This window comes from Leopardus geoffroyi, chromosome D3 (genome assembly GCF_018350155.1).
Source record: "Leopardus geoffroyi isolate Oge1 chromosome D3, O.geoffroyi_Oge1_pat1.0, whole genome shotgun sequence".
NCBI classification, from domain to species: domain Eukaryota; kingdom Metazoa; phylum Chordata; class Mammalia; order Carnivora; family Felidae; genus Leopardus; species Leopardus geoffroyi.
The window spans coordinates 9,899,068-9,911,473 of NC_059339.1; the positions used below are offsets into that span (position 1 = coordinate 9,899,068).

General features: G+C 39.2%; 1 protein-coding gene across 2 annotated transcripts in view; it reads right to left on the bottom strand.

The window, feature by feature from the left end:
- Window positions 1-12,406, bottom strand: part of NAA25 (N-alpha-acetyltransferase 25, NatB auxiliary subunit) — an 80,585-nt gene that overhangs the window by 61,229 nt on the left and 6,950 nt on the right. The window contains exons 2-4 of one of the 2 annotated variants that reach the window (XM_045456982.1): window positions 5,989-6,074; window positions 4,893-5,031; window positions 1,489-1,607 (exon numbers count right to left, since the gene is read on the bottom strand). In XM_045456982.1, coding sequence (XP_045312938.1) covers window positions 1,489-1,607; window positions 4,893-5,031; window positions 5,989-6,074 — 344 coding nt within the window. Of the gene's footprint in view, window positions 1-1,488; window positions 1,608-4,014; window positions 4,127-4,892; window positions 5,032-5,988; window positions 6,075-12,406 lie in introns of those variants that run through there. The other variant, XM_045456983.1, reaches the window with a different exon arrangement.

Here is a 12,406-nt window from a genome sequence, read left to right on the forward strand (position 1 = left end):
TAAAAAAAAAAAAAAAAAAAAGAAAGAAAGAAATTAACAGAAAGAAAAGTATCCATAGGCCTGTATCCTGCCTGGTAACATTTTGGTTACATAACCTTACAGATATATCCTTTAAGGAACCATAGATGTGAAGGGAGTAGAGGGAAGGCCATTTTACAACTTTTTACCCATTAACATATATTAGGAACATCTTTCTATGTCAACAAATAAAGACATACAGTACTATTTGAGAGGAGTGGGATGTTGCATTTTACCATTAATATTTAATATACTTTAAACATAATCCTAGAAATAAAAATACTAAACTTATATATATTATGTACATATACATATATACACATATGTGTATATATATATACGTATGTGTACATGTGTGTATATATACATATGTATGTCAGTTGCCAATTTTAAAATATATGCCCACTTTACATTAAAAGAAAAATTACAATCTCTGAATATTTTTCCTGAGAATAAACTCCATCAGTAAATAAAACTTCTTCAAAGAATTGTATCTGGGGAATAAAATTTTTCCAATTTAAAAACTTGCATATAAGCAAATACGAAGATTAATTTTATGGAGAAAGGATTTATTTTAATATAGGATCTTCCACCCTCCCCAACTCATCCATTGTTATAGTCTGATACTTCAAGTAAAGAGTAAGACAAAGACCCAGGTAAGAAAGCTTTGTTTTCAGAAGAATTGTACCCACAAACAAAACATTTCTAAAATAAATACTAGCTTGACATCATAACCGTCTATGAGCTTAACAGTTTCATTCCTCTGGGATGATGACTTTACCCACCCACTAGTCCAAATGTATCCACATGAGGCTTCTTCATATGTCTACAAGGAACATCTAAAATGTATCAAGTGGCAAATAAGCTGCCTTTTGCAAAAAAGACAAGTATTCCAAACAGTGGGGATTTTTCCCAGGTGAATTTAAAAATTTCAGCAGGCTACAAAGAAAATTAAATTTATAAATTAGATGTAAACTTTCTTTTTCTTTAAGATTTTATTTTTAAGTAATCTCTATAAGGAACATGGGGCTCAAAATCACAACCCAAAGATCAAGAGTCACAGGCTCTACCGACTGAGCCAGCCAGATGCCCCTAAATGTAAACATTAAAGTTTGCCTTTCTATAGTCTGTTCATTTTTTATTCCGGGATTTCTGCCCATTTTCTGAAAATATAACAGCAATTTCATGCAGTGGGACAATCTGAAGCCAACGTACCAGAATAAAAAATGCTATCAGGCCACAAAAGAACAATCAGATTTCCCCTAAGAAAATGCTTAAAGAACTTGAATAACAGTTCATCCTTAAAACATACAAAGAAAACACATGCCTGATCTCCACACACAAATACATAGATTCAGTATTACACACATATGCAAACACACACATGCACCCACACACTCCTACAACTAAATCACATTTAAAGAAATTTTAGTCTCTAATAGCAAATCCCACAACCCAGGATAAAGTTACCTGTTGCATTTTCTTGTATTCGCCCACTCTGGCATAAGCCATGAAGAGGTGAGAGTGATACTCCTCACTATTGGGAACTTTCTTCACAGCTGCCTCATAAAGTTTTGTAACTAACTCCGCTAGAATAAAGAGAAATAAGATAGTCTTTAATTATTGAAGTATATCTTAAATCTTAACAGCATTTAATTTCTCCCCCCTTTGGAGGATACGATGTCTCCTACCATTAAGGAAGAAGAAAGTACTTGTTTTGCCTCATCCGATCATTACTCTTCTCTTCGTTAGGCATTATTCAATGAAGCACGGAATAGCTCAGGCCTCCCCTAACACACTTACAATATACAAGACCCTCCACAATCTAGCCTCTCTCTCCTTCCTAATTCTTTCCCCCAACACTTTATATTCTAGCCACACCAAACTATTTGTAGTTCCACTGGACTCCCTGTGCTCTATCATACCTCCATGCCTTTACTCTGCTCCCCGTGCCTGAATTCACCTTTCCTCTCTTTTCTACTCAATGAACATCATCCAAAGCCCAACTCAAATGTAATCCTCTCTACAAGGAATTGTGCAAGTTCAAATGTAATCCTTCCCTGAGCACCATCTGTGCTCCTCTACTCAGTTTGATTACTGCTCCCCTCTGCCATCTTTAAATCTTTGTAGTAAGTCTCTTATAACATTTATTAACATATAATGTAGTCTACAGTTTATTGACCAATTTCCCTTTATTTTAACTGAGCTCTATGCCCAACATGGGGCTTGAACTCATGACCCTGAGATCAAGAGCCATATGCTGTACCAACTGAGCCAGCCAGGCACCCATGAATTTCCCTTCATAGACTGTGAGTAACACAAGGGCAGAGAGAGCATCTTTAATCTTTGCTTCTGATATAATACTTCTCATAGAAAAACATTCAACCAGGGATGCCCGGGTGGCTCAGTCAGTTGAGCGTCCGACTTCGGCTCAGGTCATGATCTCGCAGTCTGTGAGTTCAAGCCCTGCGTCAGGCTCTGTGCTAACAGCTCAAAGCCTGGAGCCTACTTCAGATTTTGTGTCTCCCTCTCTCTCTCTGCCCCTCCCCCGCTCATTCTCTCTCTCTCTCTCTCTCTCTCTCTCTCTCTCTCTAATAAACATTAAAAAAAATTCAACCATATTTGTGAGATAAATGATTTTTAAAAAACACTGGGAGAGAATCCATATCTCTAAATCAACATAATCCCTATAATCAAATACAATACCTCAACTCTTAAGTTTTATCTTTTATAAAAATGAAAAACAAAACTAAAACGTAACATTTTCTGCCCACTAGGTTGGCAAAAATTTTATTTTTTCCAGCTTTACTGAGGAATAACTGATGAATAAAAACTATATTTTAAGGTCTACAACATGATGATTTGATGGCAAAACTTTTAATTTTTTTTTAACGTTTACTTTTGAGAGAGAGAGAGACAGAGACAGCATTAACAAGGCAACGGGGGCAGAGAGGGAGAGAGGCAGACACAGAATCCAAAGCAGGCTCCAGGCTCTAAGCTGTCAGCACACAGTGAGATGCGGGGCTTGAATTCGTGAACTTTGAGATCATGATCTGAGCCAAAGTCGGATGGTCAACCAACTGAGCCGCCCAGGTGCCCCTGATGGCAAAACTTTTAAAGTCTAAGAATAGCAAGCGTTAACAAGGATGTGGAACAACTTGGAACTCTTATACACCGGTATTAGGAAAGTAAATTTGGAAAACAAGGTGACGTTATTTTTCTTCATCTTTAAGCTGAACATACATACACCCTAGGACTTAGTATCTCTACTTCTAGACTGCAGTCCCCGAGAAAAATGTTTTGTGATAGTAAAAATGAATGAACTAAAAGTATGTATATATTAGATGAAACATGCAACTCACAGAACATACACAGTATGAATACATTTATATTAAGTTCTAATTAATATGGTATTACTACATTAACAATTATATCAATATAATAACTTCTATTAATAAGTAACTTATTAACTAAGTTATAATAAATAATAATAAAGTAAGAAATTGACAAAGTATTACTTAGACAAATGTGATAAAGATGTTTTTAAAAGCAAGACAATAAAATATATTCAGGAAAGCCAATACATCTTGGAAGGTAAAAAAGAAGTGAGACTGATGAAGAACACACAGGAAGCATCTTAGTATTAAGTTGGTTGGTGGGTCCATGAATGTTCATTATTCCACATCAAAAATACGTACTTCTATAATATGTATTATGGAAGATATGTATTATTACATAGTAAAAGATCTGAGAACTCAACAATGAGAAACTTTACAGGTGAAATGGTAGACTATCTGGAATAGGCTTACAAATAATCTGGGAGGGGGATGGGATATAGATAAAATTGGCCATGTGACAATGACTGCTAAATGTGGGTAAGGAGTACAATGGGACTTATTATGCTATTCTGGTTTTATTTATGTTTGAAATTTTCCATATCAAATAGTAAAAAAGGGTAACTCTTCCATTTAATAAGTCAAAATGCCACAAACTGACCTCAAGTCCTCATTCCAATTCAAGGATCCTAATACATGCAAAATATCTTTTCTGCCAGGGCATCTGGGTGGGCCAGTTGGTTGAGCATCAGACTTCAGCTCAGGTCATGATCTCACGGTTCAGGAGTTCAAGCCCACATCAGTCTTGCTGTTGTCAGCTTGGAGCCCACTTTGGATCCTCTGCCCCACTCCCCCCTTGCTCTCTCTCAAAAATAAATAAATGTTTAAAAAAATTAAATTAAATATCCTTTTTGCCTACAGTCTTTGTAAATCATGGTTAATGCATTATTTTACCTATTGCCATCCACTCAACTCATGAGTGATCAGTAAAACAGAAAAATAAAGAACTCAATCAGAAATAACCAAAAACTCAGGGTGCCTCATGGCTCAGTCGGTTAACCATCTAACTTCAGCTCAAGTCATGATCTTACAGCTCTTGGATTTGAACCCCGAGTCAGGATCTGTGCTGACAGCTCAGAGCCTACAGACTGCTTTAGATTCTGTGTCTCCCTCTCTCTGCCTCTCCCCAGCTCTCGCATGTGCACTTTCTCTCTCTCTCTCTCTCGGTCTCAAAAATAAATAAACATTAAAAAAAATTTAAGAAGTAACCAAAACCTTAAGCTCAGGTTTAAAAACAATGAAAAAGAAGGGGCACTCGGGTGGCTCAGTCAGCTAAGCATCCAACTTCGGCTCAGGTTGTGATCTCACAGTTCATGAGTTTAAGCCCCACATTGGACTCACTGCTGTCAACACAGAGCCTACTTTGGATCCTCTGTCCCCTTCTTTCTCTGCCCCTCCGCAGCTTGCTCTCTCTCTCAAAATAAATAAGACATTAAAAAAATAATGAAAGTAATAAAACAATGAAAACGAGAAACATACGTCGATGCATCTCCCGATAGAGAATAGTCAGTGCCTGCAGCGAGTTGTCATCTGTGGGTTCAAGGGCCGCCACCTCCTGTGCCAAGGTGAAGGCTTCCTCTTGCTTTCCAGTTCTCTGTAAACCAATTGCCTTTAAAACCTGATACAAAAGAAAGACAAATTCATTTTAAAAGGACAGAAAAGAAAATATGAACAAAACAAGGTGAATTAAAAAACACAACATAAGTTGTAAGGCATGCCTAGGTCTAATCAAGTAAACCATATTTCACCAAAAATATCAACAAATCAAGATTCTTTCCTAGTTTCATATTAAGATGTAACGACACTATTTAAAAAAAGTCTGTCAAAATAGTATAATTAAGTTAGCTATATGCAAAGAAATAAACAGCTAGATTGTAATTAAATACTATTTATGGCATTTAAGTAATCAGAAAAACAAATGTCTTCAAGGGGAGCCCAGCTGGCTTAGTCAGTAGAGCATATGACTCTTGACCTCAGGGCTGTGAGTTCAAGCCTCATGTTAGGTATAGACATTACTTAAAAATTAAATCTTTAGGGGCAGCGGGTGGCTCAGTCGGCTGAGCATCCAACTTCCACTCAGGTCATGATCTCACAGTTCATGAGTTCAAGTCCCATGTCAGGTTCACTGCTGTCAGCTCAGAGCCTACTTGCTGGCTTGCTTCTGATCCTCTGTCCTCCTTTCTCTCTGCCCTTCCCCCACTCATCCTCTCTCCCTCCCTCCCTCTGTCTCCCTCAAAACTGAAGAAACATTTTTTAAAAAATTTAATTAATTAACATCAGCTCAGGTCACGATCTCACCATTCATGGGGTCAAGCCCCACATCGGGCTTTGCACTGACAGCACAGAGTCTGATTTAGATTCTGTCTCCCTCTCTCTCTCTGCCCCTCCCCTGCTCACAGTCTCTCAAAAACAAACAAAAAATAATAATAAAATAAAATCTTAAAAAAAAAAAAATACCCTGGGGGGGTGGGGACAAACCCTGAACAGAGTCACTAAAGGGATTAAACATCTTTTTCTTTTTAAGATTACAATATATAATCCACCAAATATGTAAGTCAAGGGCAAATGAATTTACCTTAGCACAATGAAGATCCTTATGTTTCTTCAACAATTTATCTGCTTGCTGAATTGCCATTTTATTATTACCATTATCAAGATAATCTACGAAAACAAATTATGATAGTTATTATATTCCTTCAAAAGATAGGAAAAATGCATAGGCTGTCATCAGATGTTTCATAAAGTATCTTAATTCAGTATCAAAAACATCATGGTGCTAATTTTAACTCTAAATGGTTAGGATGATCCAGAATACAATCTTATATTCCTATAGTCATCTCTCAGACCTGTTATAAAAATTGAGTTAAGTAAAAATAGGAATCAATTATTATCCAGAAGTCTAACAAAAGCAAAGATTAATTTCAAGATTAAGATCTAAAAGAAAATGAGAGGTGCCTGAGTGGCTCAATTGGTTTAGCATGTGACTTCGGCTCAGGTCATTATCTCACGTCTCAGGAGTTCAAGCCCTATGTCTGGCTCTGTGCTGACAGCTCAGAGCCTGGAGCCTGCTTCAGATCTGTGTCTGTCTGTCTGTCTGTCTCTGTCTCTCTCTCAAAAATAAATAAACATTTAAAAACGTATAAAAAATAAAACAAAATGAAAAGAAAAGAAGTGTCATAAATGGGAAATGGAGGTAGCTGTCAATTCTAAATACAGAAAGATGACTTAAACACAAGCCAGTTCACAACCTACTACTACTACTACTACACCAAGTCCCTCTTTGCTCATCAAGGTCCCAAATCAGGGTAGGAGCAGATGAGGCACAGATAACTCAAAATAAATTATGGATCAAATGCTGGTGAGTACATGGAGCATCAGTGCCTCTCACCCAGTACTACTGGGAATGTAAATGGTACACACACCTTGAAAACAGTTTGCCAGGTTCTTCACACACTAAACATACTACTCTGCCTTAAGATCCAGCAATCGTGCTCCTTGGTCTCTACCCAAATAAGCTGAAAACTTACCTGCACACAAAAGCCTGCACACAAATGTTTATGGCAGCTTTATTCATAACTACCAAGCCTTGGAAGCAGCCAAGATGTCCTTCAATGGGCCAATGGATAATCAAAATGTGGTACATCCATACAATGGAATATTATCCAGCAATAAAAAGAAATGAGCTATCAAGGCACAAAAAAACAAAAAGGATCTTCAAAATGCATATTGCTAAGTGAAAGAAGCCAATCTGAGGGGCGCCTGGGTGGCTTCGTCGGTTAAGCGTCTGACTTCAGCTCAGGTCATGGTCTCACAGTCTGTGAGTTTGAGCCCCACATCGGGCTCTGTGCTGACAGCTCACAGCCTGGAGCCTGCTTCAGATTCTGTGTCTCCCTCTCTCTCTCAAAAATAAATAAAACTTGAAAAAAAATTAAAAAAAAAAAAAAGCCAATCTGACAAGGCTACATACTATATGATTCCAACTATAAGGCATTCTAAAGAAGGCAAAAATTATACAGACAGTGAAACAATCAATGGTTGCCAGAGGCTGGGGGAGAGATGAATGGGTGGAGCACAGGGGATTTTTAAGGCAGGGAAAACATTCTATATGATACCATAATGATGGATATAAGTCATCATACTTTTGTCAAAACACACAGAAGGTACGACACAAAGAATGAACCCTAATGTAAATTAGAAAACCATAAACGTTAGTTAAAAATAAACTCTCCAATATATTGGGGCACCTGGATAGTTCAGTCAGTTAAGCGTCTGACACTTCATCTCAGCTCAGGTCATGATCTCACAGTTCCTAAGTTTGAGCCCTGCATTGGGCTCTGCACTGACAGGGCAGAGCCTGCTTGCAATTCTGTCTCTCCGTCTCTCTGCTCCTCCCTGCTTGCACTCTTTCTCTCTCAGAATAAATAAACTTTAAAAAAGAATAATAAACTATCATATTGGCTCAGCAACTGAAACAAAGTACCACACCGAATCAAGATATTAACAACAGGGGAAACTGAGGGTAGAGGTGGGAGTGTGGGGATATACAGGAACTCTACTTTTTCACTCATTTTTCTACAACCCTAAAACTGCTCTAACAAATATAGCATATTAATAAAATGTGTGTGCGCGTGTGTGTGTGTATATATGTATATAAAAGGAAAGTGAGAAGTGTTACAAGTGGGAAACAGGGTGGTAGCTGTCAATTCTAAATATAGAAAGATGACTGAACAGAGGCCAGTTCGCAATCTACTACCTCTAATAGTACCTCTCTGTCCATCAAGGTCCCAAATCAGCATAGGGACAAAGAAAGCATAAACAACTCAAAATAATCTATGGCCCTGGTGGCCCAGAGTTTCCCAAGTAACAGAAATAGACTATCATTTTACCTAATAAATTCAATTTTTCTCCAATGAATACTTTACTAAAACTGAAAACAGTCACATGAACACGAGTTTCTTCTCTTCAGACCTTCTTCAATCCATGTAACACTGATGAGCACCAAGAATGCTTAGATGAAAAAATTAAGAAGCTTCACACTCTGGGGGCACATGGGTGGCTCAGTTGGCTGGGCGTCCAACTCTTGGTTTCGGCTCAGGTCATGATCTCACAGTTCGTGAGTTCGAACCCCGCAATGGGCTCCACGCTGATAGCTGCTTGGGATTCTCTCTCTCCTCCTCTCTGCCCCTCCCCTGATCGTGTGCTCTCTCCCTCTCAAAATAAATACACTTAAAAAAAGAAGCAGCTTTACTCTGCAGGGAATCTAGAAAGGAAGATCAAAAACTTTCAGGCCTCTGATCACTCAGGTGGAGAGACTAAAGAACTAACTAACTAAATAAATAAATGCATACAATCTTGGCCTGAATACCCAAATATCTAACACCAGTTTTCTTAAATAGCTCAGCCAATATGCCACCATTTGTCCTCACAGAATACCTGACAAGAGACATTTCAGCTCAATAAAGGACACTTTCTCTTCCTAAAAACTTGATGCTGATCTCTTTCTGAGTCAGTTCCAAATCACTTGACTCATTCCTGCAAGACTCTAGGTTCATAGGGCATACCCTGAAGCCTTCTCCAACAGTAATTAAATGTCCTTGATGAGGGGCACCTGGGTGCTCAGTAGGTTGAGCATCCAACTTCAGCTCAGGTCAGGATCTAGAGGTTTTCGAGCCCTGTATCAGGCTCGCTGCTGTCAGCCTGTCAGGGCAGAGCCCACTTCGGATCCTCTGTCCCCCTCTCTCTGCCCCTCCCCTGCTTGCACTCTCCAAAAAATAAATAAATATTAAAAAATAAAAAATCCTTGGGGCGCCTGGGTGGCGCAGTCGGTTAAGCGTCCGACTTCAGCCAGGTCACGATCTCGCGGTCCGTGAGTTCGAGCCCCGCGTCGGGCTCTGGGCTGATGGCTCAGAGCCTGGAGCCTGTTTCCGATTCTGTGTCTCCCTCTCTCTCTGCCCCTCCCCCGTTCATGCTCTGTCTCTCTCTGTCCCAAAAATGAATAGACGTTGAAAAAAAAAATTAAAAAAAAAATCCTTGATGAGACCCCAGGTCTGAGGATCGGCCCATAAATGGATGAGACCAGAAGTCGGGACTAGAAGGGTATTCAACTTTTCCCTCAGTCCCTACGTGCCCATGCCCGCTTCTCTGGAAATGATTTCCACTACCTCTGCTGCAGGGGGATGATTAGATGACCATATCTAGAGCTCATAACTACACCAAATGAGGTGGATATTTAACCAAAGGGTAAATCAGGTTTCTCCCTGGTAATCTATAACTGCACCACTGAGTCACAAAGCCAGAGTCAGAAAGCTATAGAGAAACCTCATTTGGAAGGCAATAAATAGAATTCTGAGTCTGACATTACCAGTCACAATTTCCATTTTGAAGGAGCCTTTAGGGGATGCAAAGTGGTTGATGGAGAGTGAAGAAAAGGAGTTATCTCTTGCCTCTTCATTTATATAACTTTTATAAAAGAATTTAAAATGTCACTTTATCAAAAGATTGGGAGCAGGGCAGTGCTGATTAACTTAAGCTTGCAGGAAGAGGTCACATCTTGGTGTGGACCAAGCCAACATGTTGGGCCCTGGGTAAACTGATGAGTAAGGAGGAAAAAACTAGTCTGAAGAACCAAGCTGAAAATAAACATACACAGATAAAAATAAAGATGAAAATCTGGAAAAAAAGCCTTAGATCCTGACAGCTCCAGTTTCCATCAGCCCCTGAACACTACATTCCTACTCTAAGATCCCACCGGGACTTTATAGCAACCTCTTCCTTGAGCTTGTGTCAATGAGTTTCTTCTGCTCCTTGCACCCGAAACAGTTTTTAACTAAGACACTCGTCTACATTCAGCCAGTCTGCTGTCAGACTCCCCCTTCCTGGATGGTGAGGTGGGAAAAGTCTATTTTCATTCTACATTACTAACTCTGGAATATAAATTATTTAGCCCTTGGAGCTAACAGGCCAATAAATATGATATCCTAAGTCTGTCTTTTTAGTAAGTTGTTTTAAAATTTACTCAAGGGTAACTGTGGTTTTTGACCTTGAGGACTGGTGTTGTTCCTATAATAATAGGAGTTAAGCCCGGGCGCCTGGGTGGCTCAGTCGGTTGAGCAGCCGACTTCAGCTCAGGTTATCTCACATTTCATGGGTTTGAGCCCCACATCAGGCTCTGTGCTGACAGCTCGGAGCCTGGATCCTGCTTCAGACCTGTATCTCCCTCTCTCTCTGCCCCTAACTCACTCGCATTCTGTCTCTGTCTCTCTCAAAAGTAAATAAGCACTAAAAAATAATAAAAATTTTAAAAAATAATAATAATAAGAGTTAAGCCAAAATCAGCCATTTACAAATCAGGCCTAGGAAACAATAAGATAATGATGCATAAGTGAAAGCAAAGTTTTCAAAGAATGGGTGCCATCCTCAGTGACACGTTTTTTAAGCTGCCCTTGCAGTCAGCACTAGATGACGCAGTGAGAAACCAGACCTGTTCCAATGTTTCCCTTATATTAAGGAGACCGTCTCAGTTCAGTGTTAGCCTGTCATTTCTTTAGTATTTTTTTTTTTTAAGATTTTCAAGTAACCTCTACACCTAATATGGGGCTTGAACTCACAACCCTAAGATCAAGAGTCACATCTCCACCAACTGAGGCCGCCAAGAACCCCACTTCTTTAATACTTTCTAATGTTTTTTAATGACGAAGGAAAGACCTCAAACTCAGAGTTTCACAAAAGTATCAGAATCTAGTAAAGACTCCAACACCATTGTATTGTTTTTATCTTACTTACTTTGTGGCTTTTTTTTCTCAGCACAAGCGACAGGTCCTCCATTAAGGATAAGGATAATGATATACATTATTTTTAAATAACTTTAAGTTAGGGGCGCCTGGGTGGCTCAGTCAGTTAAGCCTCTGACTTCAGGTCATGATCTAGATAGAGGTCTGTGAGTTTGAGCTCTGCCTCAGGCTCTGTGCTGACAGCTCAGAGCCTGGAGCCTGCTTCACATTCTGTCTCCCTCTCTCTGTCCTTCTGCTTGTGCTCTGTCTTGCTCTGTCTCTCAAAAATAAATAAATGTTAAAAAAAATTTTTTTAATAACTTTAAGTTAAAAATCAACTTAGAAAAAACTATTAAATACGTAATAGTATAGATAATACTATAATAGAGCTGGAATCATCAAATGGGGTAGAAAAATGAAACAAATGATACAAATTTGGGAAACAATGAGTCAAATCATTGGCAAGAGACTATCAAAAAGACTATCAAAGATATTGCTCCAATTTAGAAAAAAAGACTGAATACAACATAACTCCATCGTTTTTTCTTCAGTTTATTTATTTTGAGAGAGAAAGTGCAAGCACGAGTGGGGAGAGGCAAGAGAGGTAAGACAGAATCCCAAGTAAGCTCCGCACTGTCAGCGTGAGCCCAATGTGGGCCTCGATCCCATGAACCAGATCATGACCTGAACCAGAACCAAGAGTCAGATAACCAACTGAGTCACTCAAGGCACCTAAACATAGCCCCACCTTTAAATTACAATGTCCTTGGGGGCACCTGGGTGGCTCAGTTGGTTAAGCGCCTAACTTCAGCTCAGATCATGATCTCACAGTCCATGGGTTTGAGCCCCACATCGGGCTCTGTGCTGACGGCTCAGAGCCTGGAGTCTGCTTCAGATTCTCTCCCTCTCTCTCTGCCCCTCCCCCACTCATGCTCTGTCTCTCTCTCTCTCTCTCTCTCAGAAATAAACATTAATAAAATAATTAATTACAATGTCCTTTGCTTAAAATCCTAAATGTTTTAGGATAGAAGATTTGCTTTTACCAAGAGTACAAATTGTAGGTGAAACATTCTTTGAGTCAACAAACTCTTGTTAAATATGTACTAAGTGCAAGACTGCAGGAAAGGTTAAATTTAAAAATGAACGATGCGGGTGCCTGGGTGGCTCAGTCAGTTAAGTGTCTGACTTCAGCTCAGGTCATGATCTCACAGTTCAGAAGTCAGA